Raw genomic sequence first — 18,979 nt, forward strand, 5'->3', positions numbered from 1 at the left:
GGATCATCAAAGGGATTGCAATTCAAGGAGAACATGAATGTCTGTGCAAAACGTCATGGCAATGCATCGAATAGTTGTTTTGATATTTTAGTCAAAACCACAAAAGTCAGAGGATCGCTAAAGTCAGTAGGATTCATCCTCTGAGGACCATGAATGTATGTGCAAAATTTCATGGCTACCCACCCAATAGTTGTCAAGATATTTCAGGACCAAAGTGATGAACTGAAAAACACAAAGATGTAAAGTAACTTCAGATCTTGCTCACAAGCCTTCTCTGTCCTCTGTTGCACTCCACTACTGTAAGTAAATGTAATGAATAAGCATAGACATGCATAATTGTAACTTGGCTCTGTATACTGTAGCTATATTATCTATATATTTGCCTCATATTGGTCCAAATAACAGGGATAAATCAGCTTTATAAAGCCATAGATAACCTCAGTCAGGTAGCTCACATTTGCTCTTTTCAATTGTAGACAAAGTTCATCAGGAGAAATAAGTATAAACAGAAAAAAGCACTGCTGAGGACTAGAGGTGCGTGTGTGCAGTGATCCCCCTCATTTTTTGATCTTCAAACGTGGTCTTACAGTATTTGATACTCCGTGAATTCTAAGAGAAGAAAATTGCCTCTTTTATTACATTGAGTGTCAGCCTGTACTCAAAACAGATGTTGCACCGTAAAGTCATTTTAAAGTGGCCTTGAGCTATTATTACAAAAACCTGATGCAATAATTTTTCTTTCATTTCTTTTTATGGTTGCTTCTTTTTAACAGTTCGTCCTCTGAGAGTTATCTACTTGTGTGACTGCGGATTCATTGTTGTGGACTTTATACTGTAGCGTGGTGCAGTGTGTGCTGTGAGTTTGGTTTCTTCTACCTTCTTGGAAAGGATGACTCATGCAAACGCCTGTTTCCTTTTTTGAATATGTAAATGCATGTTTGATGGCAGCCTACAGCAGACACACCCTGGATGGCTGGATGAGTTTTAGTTTTAGACCTGCCTGGCCTATTTCTGCCCTGAGCCAGATGCTTTCCCTCTGCTTTTCCTCATCCTCCACCCCCCCTCTTATCCGTCTCTGAAGTGTGAAGTTTGAAGCAGCAGGCTGTGTGCTATGATAGCGGTAATTGGCCTAAAGATGGAAAGTTCACTTGTACTTTGTCACTGAACTAAGAAGCAAATTGTTTTTAATGAGTGTTTTTTTTTTTTAGCGAGGATAGTTAAGAACAATATAACATTAAAGCACTATTTAACTGTAAAGAAAAGGACTTTGGGATGATGGAGACAGTGGAGAGACTGGCACTTTTTGTTCAAGTTGAAAAGCAGAGCTCTGTCTTATACGAGTTCATTGTAGCGGGAGTGGGGTAGCTGAGAATGGCTTCCCTCTTTGGTACCCCCTCGTCTGTGGATGCAAGCTGTGGACTTGGAGTTTTTTATTAGCCTCTGTGGTCTGATTTGTTTAAGGGGAGGCAAGGTGCCAAGATGTGGCTTGGCTCCTATTTTGCTCCAGTGTGAGTGCTGGATTTGTTGGAGGGGGACTGGGCAAAGCAAAACTGAAGCAGAGTTACTCAGAGTACACACACACACACACACACACACACACACACACACACACACACACACACATGAACTTTAATGCGTTCTACACTGTGCCGTTGTGTATGCTGGCTAGCACTTACAATTTCCCTTATTCACGGTCATTACAGAAGACCGACACAGAGAGAAAGATCCTGCAATAAAAAGAGACAGTAAGAAGAAGGGGGTGAAGAGAGGGAAAAGATTACAGCTAACAAAGACACGACTAGTGGATGTTCCTGAATTTCATTTGCCTATCTATCAGTCACCTGAAGATGTTTCTTAAAGGCACAGATCCTTTTGGCTGGACATGAATATATTTTTAAGGGTGTGTTTAAGTGTTCTAAAAAAAAAATTTAAAAAAACTCAGTAGCATTCACAGGGTTGGTTTTTGATAGCCGGTTCCATTTTGGATCCGATTCCTGCTCAGACACCAACAAAACTCTTGAACATTTTCTCTTTTCTCTTCTCCTTTTTATTAGCAAAGAACAATGAACAAAACATTTAGCAGGCTGCCCAGTATAGCCAGACCAATACTGGATTTTTTGAGGCAGATACTGATATTTGGGAGTTTAAAAAAATCTGATAACGATATATAATGACTGAAACCATCTTCCCTTCAATTTATAAATTTTTTTTTGCCGTTGTCTGTACCAAATATTATTTTTGAGGGGAAAAATATCATTTGTGAGGAAAAAGGCACATCACTTTGTAACACCACTTTATGACTGCAAGTGGACTATGTGTTTTTGTAGTTTAACAAGAGCAACAGAGTGGCGAGTTGTCTTGACTGAAATTATTTAGCTGCTAGTCATTTTCAGGAGTTGGAATCAAAACTTTCATTCATATCAGATTAGTATTTGAAGTTGATCAGTTTAATAGTTCTAAATCAAGGCCTCCAATATATGGATCAGATAACTCGTGAAAAATAAGGTGTGCAAAGTCAGGTATTCATTTAATCAACATTTGTTATTTTCTGCTGCTCATCTCTCATCTTTTCAGATCGTAGCTACAGGTTGTCAACATTAATTAACTGCCACTAAAAATTGCACTGTTTCTGTCTTCTCAGTCAACAAAAGGTAATTATAGATCTAAAGTAAATCTTTGAGTTAGTTATTTATAAATTTAGTTAATTGCAAATGTTGCAAGCTGAACCTAATCAGATTTGATAAGGGATTCGAAAGGATTTGGTTTCAATAAGAGGATTTGATGCTGGATTCAGATTCAATAAAATGTTACTGAGCCCCAACCCTAGGCAGTCCGAATGGTGGGATTGCAACCAAGAAGAAGTGCTGTATTTGATTTTGGTTGCAGGCTGGCTTTAGCAGAGCTGGATAAAGTTCTGGATCCTGCATCACATGCTGACTGATTAGTCTCTCATACAAGTTCAGATTCAAATGGACTTTGTTACCAAAAAGGAAAATGTTCTCTCTCTCTCTCACACACACAATGACATTCACACAGTTGTTCCACATGTGGCTCTCAGGTTTCTTCCTGGTACAGCTGGAGGTGACAGATGAGGACGTGTGTGTGTGTGGTTTTACCATCTTTATCTTATCAGGGCTGTTTCTTGGCTGCATGCAACTTTTCACTCATCGCAAGCATAACACACAAGCTAAGAAACTGTCCATTCAGCAAGTGGCTGCATTCAGATTAAGTGAGAGAAATACTTGACAACACAATACAATAGTTCAATGAAGGTGCAGTAATCACCACCTTTTTATATGTTGTGCATCAACTTGAACAGAAGGACAGGATCCATGGGTGGACGAGCCAAGACGGAAACTGGAGCACACAGGTTTTCTTTAATTATTTATTCAGTTTATGGGCTCAATTATATTACAATGAAATAATCAGTAAATGAGATTATTAGACCTGTTTATTCACACAATGTTCAATTTTAAACCATGTATTTGTTAAGCAAATGTTTCCATAAGTTCCTTTCAGTCGATGTGTAATGCATTTTTTCTCTTGTTTTTGGCTGATGCTCCGACAAATTAAGTTGAATACCAATTAGCAGCTTTAACAGAGGTCCGACAGTCACCATTTTTGAGCGCATTTCAAGGCAATATAAAGCAACTTAGGCACAAAGAGGCCCAGTAAACATCGATTAATCAGCTGTGAGTTCTGCAGTATCATGTAACATGGAAAGAAGAAGAAATCTCAAACTGACCACTGAGTTAAATCAGCTTCTCAGTCTCTTACGCTTGTACAGCTTTGAAATGCAGGATTCTCATCGAGATAAGATCTCTGCCAGTTATATCAGCTCCTTTTGTACTGTTTATGATATACTGAGCAGTTCAAGTTCATGAAGTTAATGGTTTCTGTATGAGCATCCACAGTAAAATGTGAACTCTGGCTGCATGTTTATTGCATCCTTTAACTGTGTTTTGCTTTAACAAGATGAAGATGCTGTTGTGTAAGATATTTATTGTGTTGCTTAAGTGCAGCAATGAAACAGTCCTTCATAGAGGAAAAGGTTGAAGGCTTGTTTAGCTGTCTGGTGAGGAGTAATTGAAGAGCACAAAGAGATAAACAGACACGTGTTGAGAGGAGGAGAGCGGACTGTAAAAAGGCCTCTGCGTCTGCGAGCTGGACATTTCTCCATAGGCTCAACCTCTGCATCTTAAGCTCATTCACACTGCTTTTATATTCAAGGCTTTACGCCTGTATGAGCAATGCCAATGCTGTTAACTACCATTTCATTCACTGGTTTTCGCGGCTGTGTCAAAGTGAGCACAAAGAGCAGTAATGAGCGCATTGAAGGCTCTCTGATCCCTGTTAGTGTGGGGCGAGGAGAACTACTTTTTTTTTCCAACTTTTGCACAAAAAAATGGAGTAAATGGAGTTACCCTTTGTCACAGATGAGCTATAAATTCTTCCCGCTTAAGCAGCCGTTCTCTGGCTCTGTTTTTCTCCCCTTTCAATTAATAAGAAACACATCGGTTGAAGGAGGGTCTTTGTTGGTGTGTGAGAGTCCATACATCACCTCAACTAGAGCGCCCTCCCTCTTCCACCTCCTTCCTCCTAACACACACACACACACACACACACACACACTGACAGCCCCCATCTGCTCCCAATCATGGGTGCAGCCAGCGGTCAGGTCGCTGACAGTGAACACACACACACACACACACACACACACGTGTAAACATACACAACATAGGCACGCTGGGCATGAGGTCAGCCATACAAACACGCGCACAGGCGTGTCCTGAACTCAGATATTTGGTTGTAAATGTGCACTCTGACACGACGCTCTCAAACATCTGCGTCATAAAAACGAAAGTAAACCTACATGCTATCTCTCTATGTGCCTCATTGTGTGTGTATGAGACAGTGACAGATGAACATGAGACATCCTGGCGGCGTGCTTCACTGATGACAGGGTGTCATGGAAACACCCAGCATTCTCCATGGTTACACACTCTTTACCCCCACGGGATACTCTCTTATGATTGTTCAGACAGAACACTTGAGCTACTACAACAACTCAGCGTGGCCAAAACACACACACACACATTGTTTCTTATCAGGATCTAAATGGACACAAATTAGCCTATTATGTGCTTTTGGGATTAGAACGGTGATTTAGTCTAATAGTCTGTTTTCGTACTCTTGCTCAGAGTCCACAAAGCATGGGAGATATTTGCCAATAAAGGCTTGACGTTTAAATTCTGTTGTGTGGCTCTGCAGTGCACATTTAGTGGAAAGGACGTGGAAGCACTCTCTTTTACCTTTTTATAGTTACTGGCTGAATTGTGGATCACATGCTGTCATCACTTTCAGGTTTCGACCGTTTGGTTTCCTGTAAAACTTGTGTCTCAACATCCCTTTTCGTGTGTGTGGTTGGTCTGGCTGTGGGAGCGGTCTGTGTGTTGATGCAAATGAACAGGAGCCACGATGTGTTTGCTCTGTACGTGTGCACCAGTAATGAAGACAAAAGCACATAGTGAGGCACGGCTCCCTCACAGTTCCTTCTGCTCATTAAGCTGTTAATGTAGCTTCCTGTGCATGTGTCTTCAGGCCATTGATTAATAATGCTGCTTGTTATTTATTAATATCACCATAATGAACACAGTTGAGCATGATTGTTAAACTTTTTGTTTTGTTTTTTTTTCTCCAGACTCCATTGACCAGACCACATACGACCACACCCCCAGAGTGAGGGGAGGGGGGATCTGATTGTCCATCATCTCGGCGCCATCACAAGGTGGGCTAACATCCCATATGGTTGGCATGGTAACGGCCTGCTGGGTTTAGGTTGAGCGGTTTGCCTGAGACAGTTTCTTGTTGTTGCCACATTCTTGCAACATCCTCCTGACCTGAACGCAGAGAACAGTGTGTGTGTTTTCTGAAGCAAATGTTTTATGGAGGTGTTTTGTGTTTGAGGTTTAGATTTTGGAAGGTGGAATAGTTTTGGAGAAAGTGGTAACAAGAGGGAAACAAAGAGAGTTGAGTGGATGATTTTCAGGCAGATGAGAAAACGAAGACAGAGTGGGAAGACAGCAGGGAGACAGAAGGAGAAATCAAATTATTCTTTGTGCTCTACCTGCCACAGAGGCTGAAAGAGAGCATTAATCTTTTACCCCTGTCTGCAGGTGACAACAACACACACACACTCACATAAATGTATCCAGACTTAACCAAACCGCACTCTCTCTTTCATTCACGTGCAGTCTTGCACATGCTTTTGCAAACAATCTGCCGTTGCACAGATAGCAGGAGTTATTTCGTGCAGAGTGAGGTCGGTAAGAGAGGGGAGGAAATACTGGACATGAACAGCAAAGAGTTAAAGTTGGAAAGTAAAAAGTCCTGTTCATTGTCGACATAGATAATGTTAGGTGACTGGCAGTTGGAGCACTTCTGAGATTTGGACGGGCATGAAACTCTACCATTTGAATCATTAGTACAATTGTTGAAAAGTATTTGTTTCTTTCAATAAAAGATACAAGCCTGTGTAAACTTAAAATTTTGGGTCAGTTTTGTATAAATTCGGCAACTATGGTGCACTGTTTTGTTCCCATTTGCAACAATTAATAATTTTGATTAAGGCAGCTGAGAGTCCTAGGGGTGGTCGATATGTCACGATATTTCAGGGTATTTCTGTGATAATGATATTCTTGATGATATAATAATAATAAATTTTATTTGAAAAGCGCTTTAAAAGGTACTCAAACGCACTTTACAAGACAATAGACAGACATAACAAAATACTGAAATATTTTTGGTTTAGAACTCACAAGAGCTGTGCTCTCCAAGGGGGATTTTTTTGCTCTCCTTGTACTCCTTGTGCTTCTGCTTGTGGCGGTGAAATAAGTTTGTTGTATTGCCCCCTTTGTTGTTACAGGCTTATTGCACTTCTTACATATTACCCTGGTTCATTATACATCTGATCTTTTGTCCACTTCCACACTACTGAAGTCGCTCCCCTTTTTGGAACTAACTCCTCCACCGTGGAGCCAGTAGCAATGTTACTTTCACTTTGCTGTGCGTCATTACGTCAACAAGTCGGAATATTGCCATTATCACGATGATTTTGATCGTGATGATAATTTTCTTTTATTATAAAAAAAATGCTACTGATATTATCATGAACAAGACGATTTGGCACAGTTCTAGCTGAGACTCATGGGTATCTTAGTATGCAGACCATCCACTAGAGCTGAAACATGTAGGTTCAAGGTAGAATTCTTTTGTCATTCTCTCCATAAACAATGCTCAGTATACAGGGGAACATAATCGCATTCCTTACAAAGACAGTGCAAAGACAGTAAAGTGCAAGTATTATAAAGTTGAGTAAAGTGCAATGAATGGAAAGTGCCATCACACATCGAAGGATGTGCCTCTTTTCAAAAACAGTAAAATGTTCTAATGGATAAAAATGTACATACAAAATGTCTGCAACAATAAATCGCAACAGGAATAGTACCATTAGCAGCATAGTATTTGATGAATCAATTTGTCGATCAACAGAAAATAAATGTTAACAATTTTTTTAATTGTTGTAAGTAATCTTTTAAGCGAAAACACCATTAAATTCTCTGGTTCCATCTTCTAAAATATTTGCTGGTTTTCTTGGTCTTCTATGACAGAAAAAATAATATTTTTGGGTATTGGACTGTTGGTCAGATAAAACAAGCAATTTCCATATGTCAACTTGTGCTCTGGGAAATTGTGGTGGGCATTTTTCACTATTTTCTGAAATTTTGTAAACCAAACATTTAATGGAATAATCAAGAAAATAATGATCAGCTCAATCGATAATTAAATGAGGCAGCCCTACCATCCACAATGCCAAACTGACTCCGATACAAGCTTGAAATAATTCAAACTGAGGGCCATAACATAAACGTATAGTATCATTACCTTATCTAGAAGTTTATATTATATTGCTATTTTATATTGTATATTATGTTGTTATTTTTATATTTGAATTATTTTGCACTTGATAGGAGAAGCAACTGCAATGTCGTCAGAGACAATGACAATAAAGCTATCTTGAATGTTGAGGACCATTGACAATATCATTGAAAGAAAACACTAAAATGGGAATTTACAGAAGGGAAAAATACTCCCGAAATGTATTCTACTGGGTTAGACTCTCAGATCAGATGGCGAACTGGGTGCCAATTTCTTCTTTATCCTTCCTAAAGCAGTGAAGACTGTGCATGGCCTGCGCTAGTACTCCAAGCAAAGCAGCTGCAGCTCTTGTTATGTCACTAGTGTGAATTTCCATGGTCAGACCAGGGCCGTGTGCCTCTGTTTTGTCAACAGAGATTATGAAAGAGCGGCTGGCAGGCAGGTAGGTGGGGGAGGTGACAGCTATTTGCATCACCCAGCCTGAGCAAGGCCCGCCCCTCAAAATCTGTCACCTTCCCTCTCTCTTCATATGTACTCCTCCCTTTTTGTCACCAACAACCAACACCCTGCCCGCACCGTCCAGCCTTCATGGTTTTATCCTACCCAAAAAAAATAAAGAATGGAAACAGAGATGCTTGTCAAACAAATCCACAGGAAGTCGTGATGGCAGCCAGTGCCACAGTTCTGCCATCTCAGCGTTTGAGAGATGGTGAATGAACGTTCTCAGCCAGCCATTGTTTTACACAGAGGACTCCATTTCCATTTTTTAGCTTCTTAATAGATTTACAAAACTTTCTAAGCTTGAATTTCTCTTGTACACAACAAACCGTAAGAGTTTCAATTCAACCCTGAATGAAGCTGTAACATTAACTGAATCCACTCTGGGCATGATGATTAGACAGGAATAAACCTGCCTGTGTACAGTTACAACACAGATTAAAGATAGGTCTCGATTGTATTTGTTCTTGCTTATTTTTGCTGTGCACTTGTCGTCTGCCCCCAGTTTCCGACACGTTCTTGTTTATTGCATTGTTTTTTCCTCTGCTGTGACTCACTCTGTCGTGGGAAGTCGTCTCTCCACTTCTGTCTGCCCAAACCAAATTTTTTGCTTTCAGTTTTTAGCTGCTGCTCATCCATTTAAATTATGTTCCCCTAGAGTCCATGAGTGTAACTCACCAGTGTTATTGAAGAGATGCTCATCTTATTGCAAACATTTCTATTGTGCACACTGAAGGACACAAAAAACACAAGAGTGAAGAAGTACCACTCAGTACAAAGTCATAGTTCTAAAGGATGTCTAGAAGTGGGAATTGTGTGATTTGAATATATGAAGTTAAGTTAGGTAAACTCAAAGCTGTCTGTAAAAACTTCTCCCTCCTCCCAAAACAGAACAAATTCATTGTTTCAATTTTAGAAAACAAATGTTATCTGATTTACATTCCATGAAATGAATAGTTAATATTGAAAGTTTAATCCACAGATTCTACAAACGTTTTAAATGTTGTTAGAAACAATAAAATCTCTTTGCAAACTTAATTATATCTTGCTATAATTAAAGGAGGAATTAAACTGAATGTTTTGCCAAAAATCACACAAGCATAGTGGCTCTGTCATGTGATGAATGAAGCCGCAAGGAACATTTATGTAAAAGATGTCTGACTGACAAAAAGCCATGACTTTGACAGATAGATGATTGTGTGTAGCAGGAAGGTCAGGAGGTCAACAAGAAACATTCGGATTCATCCTCTGGGAACCCAGAACATCTACAGTGGTACAAGGGAATATTTGTACAGCTAATGTATCAGAATTAGATCTCCTCATGTCTGTGGGACTGTCCTGTAGCATGTGAACTTAACTGTGTTTGGATTGCATCCTTTCTAGCTCATGAGGTGACCTGTTTCCTCTGGTTTTGCCATGAAGCCATAAAGTCTATGGTTCCTGGTGAGCAGTGCTCCAGTGGGCTTCAGTCTCCAGGGTCACTGGCAGGCTGCTGTCCTGTAGCAGACCTAAGGAGTTTAGCTTCACCCCAGGCGATGCCTCAGCACTGTTGACCTGAGCAATCCTCCTTTCGCACCCATCTAATGACCCGGAAAATATGTGGGTCAACTGTCAGCGTGAAGGCGGTGACCCCTTGAAATCGCTCAGGTCAAGTTCAGAGTTGAGAACCAGGTCAAACTTAGTGTAAGAGTTCAGAGCTGCTTACCTCCATGGGTGCACTCACCTGTACGTGTCAGCAGAAGGCTCTCCCATGATGGCTCAGTCAGCTGGGAGCAAAATTTTTGTCCTATGTGTTTCTCTGGCCGAGCCACAAGCAGCTGCTGCTTAGTAACCACTCTGATCAACAGCTTCCTACTATTGCCTCTGGCCCTGATTTATGTCTTTGAGTCATCTTCAACTATATTATTTAGTCTATAGACTTAAATGAACATGCAGCTGATCAGAAGCAAATGCAGAAGTTGTATGACCCGCGGTTTGTTTCTGTCTAACTCATAGCTGTTGTGTCATGATAGATGCCTTCTTTTTGCACTTAATTTCCACTTAAGTTTTCCATCTTTGAGCTCTTTGTTTTCATGCTATGTGTGCCTCCAACTGAGCAGAGAATTTTTATGTTCATTTTCAAAAAAAAGGTGCATGAGAATCTAAGCCTCTTTCCATTTGTACTATAAGGAGGCAAAACTGTTCAAATGGGGGCTGAAAAGCCAGCCTTCATATAGACGGGCGAGACATGATAATTGTTTAAATATGGGGATAAAGGCGGACATTTTCAGTCTTTCCTAGAGGGTAGGAGTGTTGCACTCAGTTGTAAACATGAAAAGTGACAAAAATAGTTGTGTAAAGAATGAAAAAAGAGGGCTTGAGACAGAAGAAACCCTGCTTACTTTCATCTCTCATTTCCACACACCTGGACAATGGCTGCATGAAGTTGGTGTAAATGTCGGATTGTCTGTTTTGGAAAGTTACCCAAATTGTGGGACACAGAATCCTTGTTGCTGCTCGGATTCTTAAAGAGCAGAGTATTTTCCTCCAAATGTAACTGTATACCATCTGCTATAAATGGTCAAAAATAAAGGTATTTGTTATTTCCATGAATTAATTTGCTTCCTCTGTCCACATATGTGTTGTCTTCTGCCGACATTTCTGTTTTCATCATCCTCTCAACATCGATACACCAACTTTTCCACCTCAGCCAAGGCTTTTTAAATTTACAATGTTGCTTTTCAAATTTTCTTTATGCTCTAATTCAAAATGTGCATTAACCCAGGTAAAGAGAAACTAACTTACTGTCTACTTTTTGCTCAACACTCACTCTCTAACGTTTACTGCTTCTCACTCTTTCTCACTTAAATTGCCATCTTCATGCCCATCTCTCCTCTCCCTCTTGCTGCCCTCCATACTTCCATCACCTTCTCCCATTTCCCTCTTTAAAACGTCTCATTCCCACTGCCCCCTGCTGCTGTATTGTACCCACCGCAGCCCCGCTGCCTCCCTGCCACCAGGCCCCACTGCCTGTGGCGTGTAATTGACTTTCTCCCTGCACTGGAAAAGCGGGCGGCCCGCGCCAGGCTGGAGGTGACCCATTTCCCTGGGGCATTCAGCAGCCTCCTAATCAACCATTCTCTGGGGCCGCCTCATTCACTCTGCAATTAGAGCAACTCCCCCTTTGAGAACTCCATCAATAGGCTGGCAGGCAGGCGGGCGGGCTCGCCTACAACTCTGCAAAGACGGAGTTTCACTCAAACACTTTGCTTTGGCTCTTCGAGTTCTGAACCCTCCGACTTTGTACCTCCCCCTCTCTGCTTTTTGCCTCCTCTGCTCCTCGTCTCCCTCGTGGTAGGTTTCATCAGACAACAGCAAGCGGGGGTTTTGTAACAACGAGCAGCAGACGGAGAGGCAGGTAGACAGGCACACAGGGAGACAGATAGGAGGATAGGCACGAAGAGACGCAGGTAGGCAAGCAGACAAAGGCAACGAGACAGTCAGACAGATAGTCAGATGGGAGGTACTCAAGGGAGAGATTAAAAGAGAAATGTGAAAGAAACTCAAAGCGGGAGGAATTGAGCAAGAAGAGCGGCGCGTCTTCAGAGCATCTCTTGCTTTTAGAAGAAGATTTATGAGTATTCCCCGTTGTTGTCTTGCAAGGGAATACACTTGTGTTTCACCTGGTCTTGAAGACATGCATGAAAGCAGCCCTTATATTGATTCTGTCTCAATAAAAAGGTGTGTTCGCTGCTTGTTTCAGCCGGATATGATCTTGTTGCGAGCCAAGAGAGCCCGACTGAAGATTAGAATATTCTCTAAAACGAACGCAATCAGATGTTTTTGTGGATTTGCTCTGATCCCACAAGAAGGAGCCTGAGATGATGGTGCATGGTGATTAAATAACAGGCCGGCATCGCTCCCCTGCCGTTGGCCTGATTTGCTATGCAGGAGAAGCAGTGCTCTGGTCAGAGGATAACCATGTAATCAATGGAATGAAAAAGCTGCTCTGGGTGTGAAGGTTAAGATGGGTACTGGAGGCTTTCAGCCCACTCTGTGTGCCACACATGCATTCAAAACACATACCAGACAGTCTGAATGTTACATCTCCTCCTCTAATTCCTCCTCCTCTTCTTTCCCTCTTACCTGTTCCCCTTCCCTCCTGTCTTTCCTTAACATGCCTTTATCTCTTTTTCTCAGCTCGCTCCCTCCTACTTTCTCTGCCTCTTTTCGCTCTGATTCCCTCCCCTCTGTATTTTTTCTTCCTCTGCATTTTCTCTGTATATCCTCTGTATCCCACTATATTTGTGCTCTCTCTCCCCCTTCATTTACTCTCCTCTCTTCCCTCCCTCCCTCCCTCCCTCCCTCCTACCTTTCCCCAGTGTCAGCTGCTGTCACTGTGGCAAAGAAAGTGACCAATCAGAGCCCACTTCACAGCACCAGCTTCTCTCTCCCTCCCTTATTTCTTCAGTTCCTTCCCTTCTCCTCCTCCTCCTCCTCCTCCTCCTCCTCCTCCTCCTCCTCCTCCTCCTCCTCTTAGCCTCCTTTCATCCCATCTGCCTCTCTTCCCCACAACCTTTATCAGCTCACTTCCTGGAGACGAAATGTGATGCATTATGGGAGACAGACGGCTGTCTAACGGGGTTAGTTGTGCAGCGTGGCTTATCATCAGAGACACTGCTAATCCTGTGTGTGTGTGTGTGTGTGTGTGTGTGTGGATGTACCATATGAGCTGATGAACTCATACATGCACAGCCCCCACACACACACACACACACACACGCACATGCAAACAAACACAACCTCACATGCTTACTCTCTTTTTCTGAGGAGGAGGCAGACGAGACATGTTTATGTTCGTCAGTCTCTGCCAGGAGAATACGATTTGCATGATATAAGCATATTTTACCCCGCTGTGTATTCTTTTGCACTGTATCCACTTTATAACCTGCCTCTGTATTGGTTATTTTTGCTGAGTTCAAAACGACAATTCCCATGTCTTCTTCCGTTCACAATTACCTATATAATAAGAGCTAAAAGGCTAATAGGGACTATATAATCCCTTCTCTGCCTCTATTAAAGCCTTATTTACACCTGTGTATGTGTGTGCTGCTTCCTCTCAGGTGCTGATATGTGTACACGATGAGTGGACTGGGGGAGAACTCCATGGAGCCTCTGAGCTCAGAAAACCGGAAACGCAAGCTGTCCACTTGCGACACGCCTGGTCTGGGGTGAGTGTGACTGATCACAAGAGAGGGGAAATGCAGGAAAGTGGGCTACTGGGTCAGTGGTTTCTCTAGTCCAGGCCACGTGGCTCCTTTGTGTGCTGTGATCAGGAAGAAACTAAATGTGTGCAAAAAAACAGAAAGATTTTGTATGTAGTTTTGGTTGAAAAAGGACTTTTTAGACTTAGTTTCATAATTTTAAAAATTGTTTTCTTTTCTTTCTACTATATTTAACCTCATTTCCAAATCTTCTCTCTACAGTGGTAGGGATATGACAATAAACTACAAACTACAAATTTATTTAAGTAGACAATGTTTTCATCCCAATTCGGGTCTTTGTAAAAAAAAAAATAAATAAAAATTGGGATTGAAACATAATAAAATACAGACAACATAGACAGGCCAAGAAAACTCTCTATAAACTCTCTAATACTAAAGAAAGAAAGACATAATGTATAGTAGTTATAAAAAAAAAAGTGAGACATTTTGAGAAATATGCTTATTCTATTGTACAGATTGTAACGCCCCTTGAGGCAAATTTGTGATATTGAGCTATATAAATGAAATTGACAGGGGGAAATAGCTAGCCTGGTGACAAGTTGTGGTTTTTGCAGGGGTTATGTGCTGGACTATTTCTTGGCCGGGTGCAGTGACTTGTTGGAGTCTCTGTTGGTTGCCTGGCACTTCGGTTTTTGTACAGACTAAACAGCCGCTGGCCGTAGCATCAATCTTTACATCTAACTCTCGGCAAGAATGCCCAGTTACCACTAAAAGCAAATGACTCTAAGGTGCAGCTCTCTACAATACAGTGAATGTGCTCCAGTTACAATAAAAACCACTGCTGACTTTTCTACTAGAATTGTTTTGCTGGACAAACTTTTAAAAGGTATTGTGCCCAAAAAGCAATCAGTTGCTATGCTTTTTCAAACAAACTACTTTCCATGTACCTTGCAGCCACTCTGCATTGTTTTCAAATATATAAACATCACTGACAGCTTGAGAAAAGTGGAGTAGCGTTAGCTTAGCTCTAATCTTTGCATATTTCCCTCTGCAGGTGTGAAAGGAAGCGACGGGAGCAGGAGAGCAAATACATAGAGGAGCTGGCGGAGCTGATCTCTGCCAACCTCAGCGACATCGACAGCTTCAACGTCAAACCAGACAAATGCGCCATCCTCAAAGAGACAGTGCGCCAGATCCGCCAGATCAAAGAGCAGGGTGAGTGGACACAGTTGTCTGAAATCCTAAATTCTCCTGAGAGCTGGAGCTGGACAGGTGCACTGCAAGTCAGATGGACTGTTGCGAAGTGTGTGTAGGAAAGATTGGAAAAGGTGTTGAGGAGAGAGAGAGGGGGGAAGAGACAGCTGGGGGTTAGCAGACACACACACACGCCTCCTCAAAGCCCAGGTGCAAGGACGAATCAGTCATTCATCTCCCACAAATTTCACAGCCTCAACTGTTTATGTTTGGGAGGAAACATTGGCAATGCTTTGTGAACCTGTCATTCGTGTGTGTGTGTGTGTGTGTGTGTGTCTGTGTGTGTGTGTGTTATGGGCATGCACAGCTGTGTGCTGGCCTTGCCAGGGGCTGTTTAATTGGACGTTTGCAGGTAATCACATGCCCATCCATTCTGCTGAACTGCCAAATTATTAGTTCTGTTACAGCTGCTATTGTTGTAGTTCTGTCTCCATTATGCAGCGGTCATTTCTACAGCGAACAATTTAAAAAGCTGCAGGCTAAGACTCTTGTTTTGCAGATGCACTGTCAGTGCAGAATGGAAATATTTTAACTCTTACATTCAGACCTGTGTCAGTTAAAATGTTTCCATTCAAGGTGAATTTCTCAAGATCAGGGGGAGAGCCGGTGGTGAATTTTTGTTCTTGTGTTTCTGCTCGGCTCAGTCAGCGTCTGCCACCTCGACAGGAAGGGGAAGAGGCTACAGCTGGCCCTGACTGGCTGCTGACAGGTTGCCATAGTTACAGGAAGTGAAGACAGAAATGACAGGCGTTTAGACTCGTATCTTGCTTTCTACCTGTTCCTCTTCTCCTCCTTTCACTTTCAGTTGCTCTTTCTGCCAGTCTTCATTTTTGCTCTTTTCTCCATCAATCATTCCTGTTTTTCGCCTCACTTGGATTTAATGTACTCTGCTCTTGCGACTTCCTCCTCTTCTGCTTCTTCTGCTTCCCCCCCCCTCATCTGTATTGCAGCACAATGAGTTGCAGCATCTTCAGGTTTGCTCCCAGCATCTTAAGATATTGAGTGAACTGATGGAGTGCAGCCTCCCTCTTTCTGTCTCACGCACACTCTGTTTATGTCTCATTCTCTTTCCTCACCTTCTTTCTCTCAGTCGTTCTCTACCTAACTTCACAGTGCCTGGCTGTAGGCAGCAATGGCTTTTTTTTCTTTGTGTGGGTATCTGTGCCCCTTGGGAGCTAATCAGATAGAATGATTCCTGTAGCCGAGCAGCCCCCGCCTCTTTCTCAGACCAAGCCCTGCATTAATACAACAACCCAAACACCAGCCGTTTTCTGTCAGCATCGTCTCCGTCCACATCCCTCTGGTTCAGTGTCAGCCCTTCCTGTGTCTCTCTCTCTTTATCTGCCTGTCTTTCTTTCCCTCTCTCAGCTTCAGCCCCTCCATTAATTCAGGTGCCTCAACTCCTGCCCCTGCACCATTACAGCTTCCAGAGCCTCTCTAGCTCTCTCCCGCGCTCTCTCTCTCTCTCAGCCCCAGCCTACCAGACAGTCCCTCAGAGTCTGACACTGAATATAAAGCATGAGGACGACTGCTACCTGCTCCACATGCACCCAGCCCTCTACTCCTCCTGACGGGCTCCTCAGAGAAACCTGTCTCCGTCCGTCTCCCTCCTCACCTGTATTTTTATATCCCAAAAGAAAAGTGAAGATTGAGAAACGCTGCCCCCTGCTGGTGCAGCTAGAGTAATGAATGACTGTGTCCTCCAGGTATCGTTGCTTTCACCTTGTGTTTCTCCTTTGCTCTTTTTTTTTTTCTTCTTTGAAGGTAGCTGGGCTTGGATGGCTTTTTGTGGTGTTTTTTTTTTGTAATGCATTTTTGTCTCTTTTCCCTCTCTTCTGTCCCCTACAGGAAAAGCTTCATCCAACGACGACGACGTCCAGAAGTCAGACGTGTCCTCGACAGGTCAGGGGGTCATCGACAAGGACCACCTGGGGCCGCTCCTGCTGCAGGTGAGTCCAGCGCTCCACCCAGGTCAATCAGAAAATATATATATACTGTATATATATATATATATATATATATATACAGTATATATATATTCTCCAAGGTTTGATTGGTCAACTGGCCGGTGGTGACTGCCGCTGTGCTTTCAGGCTCTGGACGGCTTCCTGTTTGTGGTGAACCGGGAGGGCAGCATCGTGTTTGTGTCGGACAACGTGACGCAGTACCTGCAGTACAAACAGGAGGAACTCATCAACACCAGTGTGTACAATATTCTCCATGAGGATGACAGGGAGGAGTTCCACAAGAACCTGCCCAAGACCAACAGTGAGAAACACACACACTTAATCACATAAACACACTCACAGGGAAGCTGCACATCTGCTCAGAAGTAAACCCTGCATGGCATCTTCCACAGGGCCGAGGTAAAAAGCAAACTTTGAGAGGTTACAGCAACTCCATTCGCACGTCAACGTAAACTCACTCAGTTATTTATTCATGCTCCTCCGTTCTTAACTCCTTCTCCCGTTATAATGAGGAGCTCCCGGGAAGCCTGTTCACGTGCATGAGAGTTTTTCAGGAAGACACACACACGCGCGCACACACCTGACAAAACACACATGTGCACAGGAGCACCCACCCACTCGGTGCTAAGCAGGCAGAGCGTAGCGCAGCTGTCAGTCACACTCAGTGGTCCAGACAGTGTAAAACAGGCCTGAGCTCTATTCAGATCCCATAGCAGCCATCTGGAAACTACTTACTGCTGAATAATGCACCTCCACACTTTCCTTTACTTAATTCACTGTGTGTTTGCATGTGCACGTTTATTTCTAATTGTGTTTATTTACATGCATATATGTCAGTAATGGGTTTGCATTTTTTGAAGGTACTGCCTGTGTGTGTGTGTGTGTGTGTGTGTGTGTGTGTGTGTGTAAGCCCATGAGTATGTGCACAGAACACTATTTATAAAGCTGATTAATTATGGATATGTGTGCTCGACTGAACCTGCTACTCGATTAACTCTGCAGTAATGTTCCTAAGCAGCAGCAGCTCCGACATGTCATTGACACGTTCTCTCACTTGTTCCTCCCCTTCCCCTGCACACTCCTTTATTCATTCACTCTCTTTATCTTTTAAAACTCATCTTTATCTACTTTTCCGCTGAACGTCCCTTGTGCCTCTCTCAACTCACTCTTTCTCAGCCTCATTCATTCTTAATATGGCTGCCTACTAAGATGAATATTGTGGTTGTCTGTTTCTCAACCTGCTTCTCGCTGCTCTCCCACCCCTCATTGTGTCTCGCTCTGCTGCTCTGCCCCTTCATTATCTTTTGGACCCATGAATGAAATACGCTCTCGCTGCACATTCCTGTGGGATGACCACTGACCACGTCAGCTACAGTTAAATACACACACTCGCACACAAGCACCGAAGACACACATACACTAACAAAAACAGACACACACTCAATGCACAAAACATGAAGTGAGCTTTTGTTGTTGGCCAGTGTGTTTTTTGACCCCTCTGTCTTGCCTCGCTGTTGGCTAATTGTGTCTGAGGGGAGATGTCGGCCCCAGCGACTATGCTGCATTTTCTCTGTCGACGAGAGAAGCCCAAGGCCTTGTTAAATCACCTCTCGCTATCAGTTAGCCCCTCCCCACCACTACCATCCCCCCCGACATTGCTCGCTCTCCTGGGTTCTCGCTTGTATCCTCCCTGCACCTGCCAGACAGAAAACTCCAGCCGACTCAAGGCCCCGATAAGGCTTCACACAGACCTTGGAGGACAGTTGGATCTCTCTCTGAAGTTTGCCTCCCCTTTTTCTCTCTTCCTCCCTCTACCCTGTGAAGGTGACCCCGTCTAAATGAGTGTGTGTGTGTGCCGTGATGAGGAGTCAGGGCCTAAATGAGGATAGATGGCTGAGTGTCCCTGGCCTCTGCCCGCTGCAGAGCAGACTGAGAGGGAGAGATATTGGAAATCGACACCTTGGCTACATTAATCCCATGGTCCATTTAGCTAGGGATCCAAACAGCAGGAGAGGCTTCTGCTTCTCAATTGAAGAGGGAAAATACATGTTGCAGTGTGGTTTGTTTGTCGTGTGTGTGTGTGTGTGTGTGTGTGGATGCACGGCAAGAAAGGCTGTT

General features: G+C 42.9%; 1 protein-coding gene across 2 annotated transcripts in view; it reads left to right on the forward strand.

Annotated features, from left to right (window-relative positions):
• The window catches only part of LOC122883606 (nuclear receptor coactivator 3-like), a 61,073-nt gene that overhangs the window by 27,168 nt on the left and 14,926 nt on the right, over positions 1 to 18,979 (forward strand). For both annotated transcript variants that reach the window (XM_044212550.1, XM_044212551.1), the window contains exons 2-6: positions 5,702 to 5,788; positions 13,539 to 13,646; positions 14,695 to 14,855; positions 16,743 to 16,843; positions 16,988 to 17,162. In XM_044212550.1, coding sequence (XP_044068485.1) covers positions 13,558 to 13,646; positions 14,695 to 14,855; positions 16,743 to 16,843; positions 16,988 to 17,162 — 526 coding nt within the window. In that variant the 5' untranslated portion in view covers positions 5,702 to 5,788; positions 13,539 to 13,557. The remainder of the gene's footprint in view (positions 1 to 5,701; positions 5,789 to 13,538; positions 13,647 to 14,694; positions 14,856 to 16,742; positions 16,844 to 16,987; positions 17,163 to 18,979) is intronic.

The sequence above is a fragment of the Siniperca chuatsi genome, linkage group LG10, assembly GCF_020085105.1.
Source record: "Siniperca chuatsi isolate FFG_IHB_CAS linkage group LG10, ASM2008510v1, whole genome shotgun sequence".
Lineage (NCBI taxonomy): Eukaryota > Metazoa > Chordata > Actinopteri > Centrarchiformes > Sinipercidae > Siniperca > Siniperca chuatsi.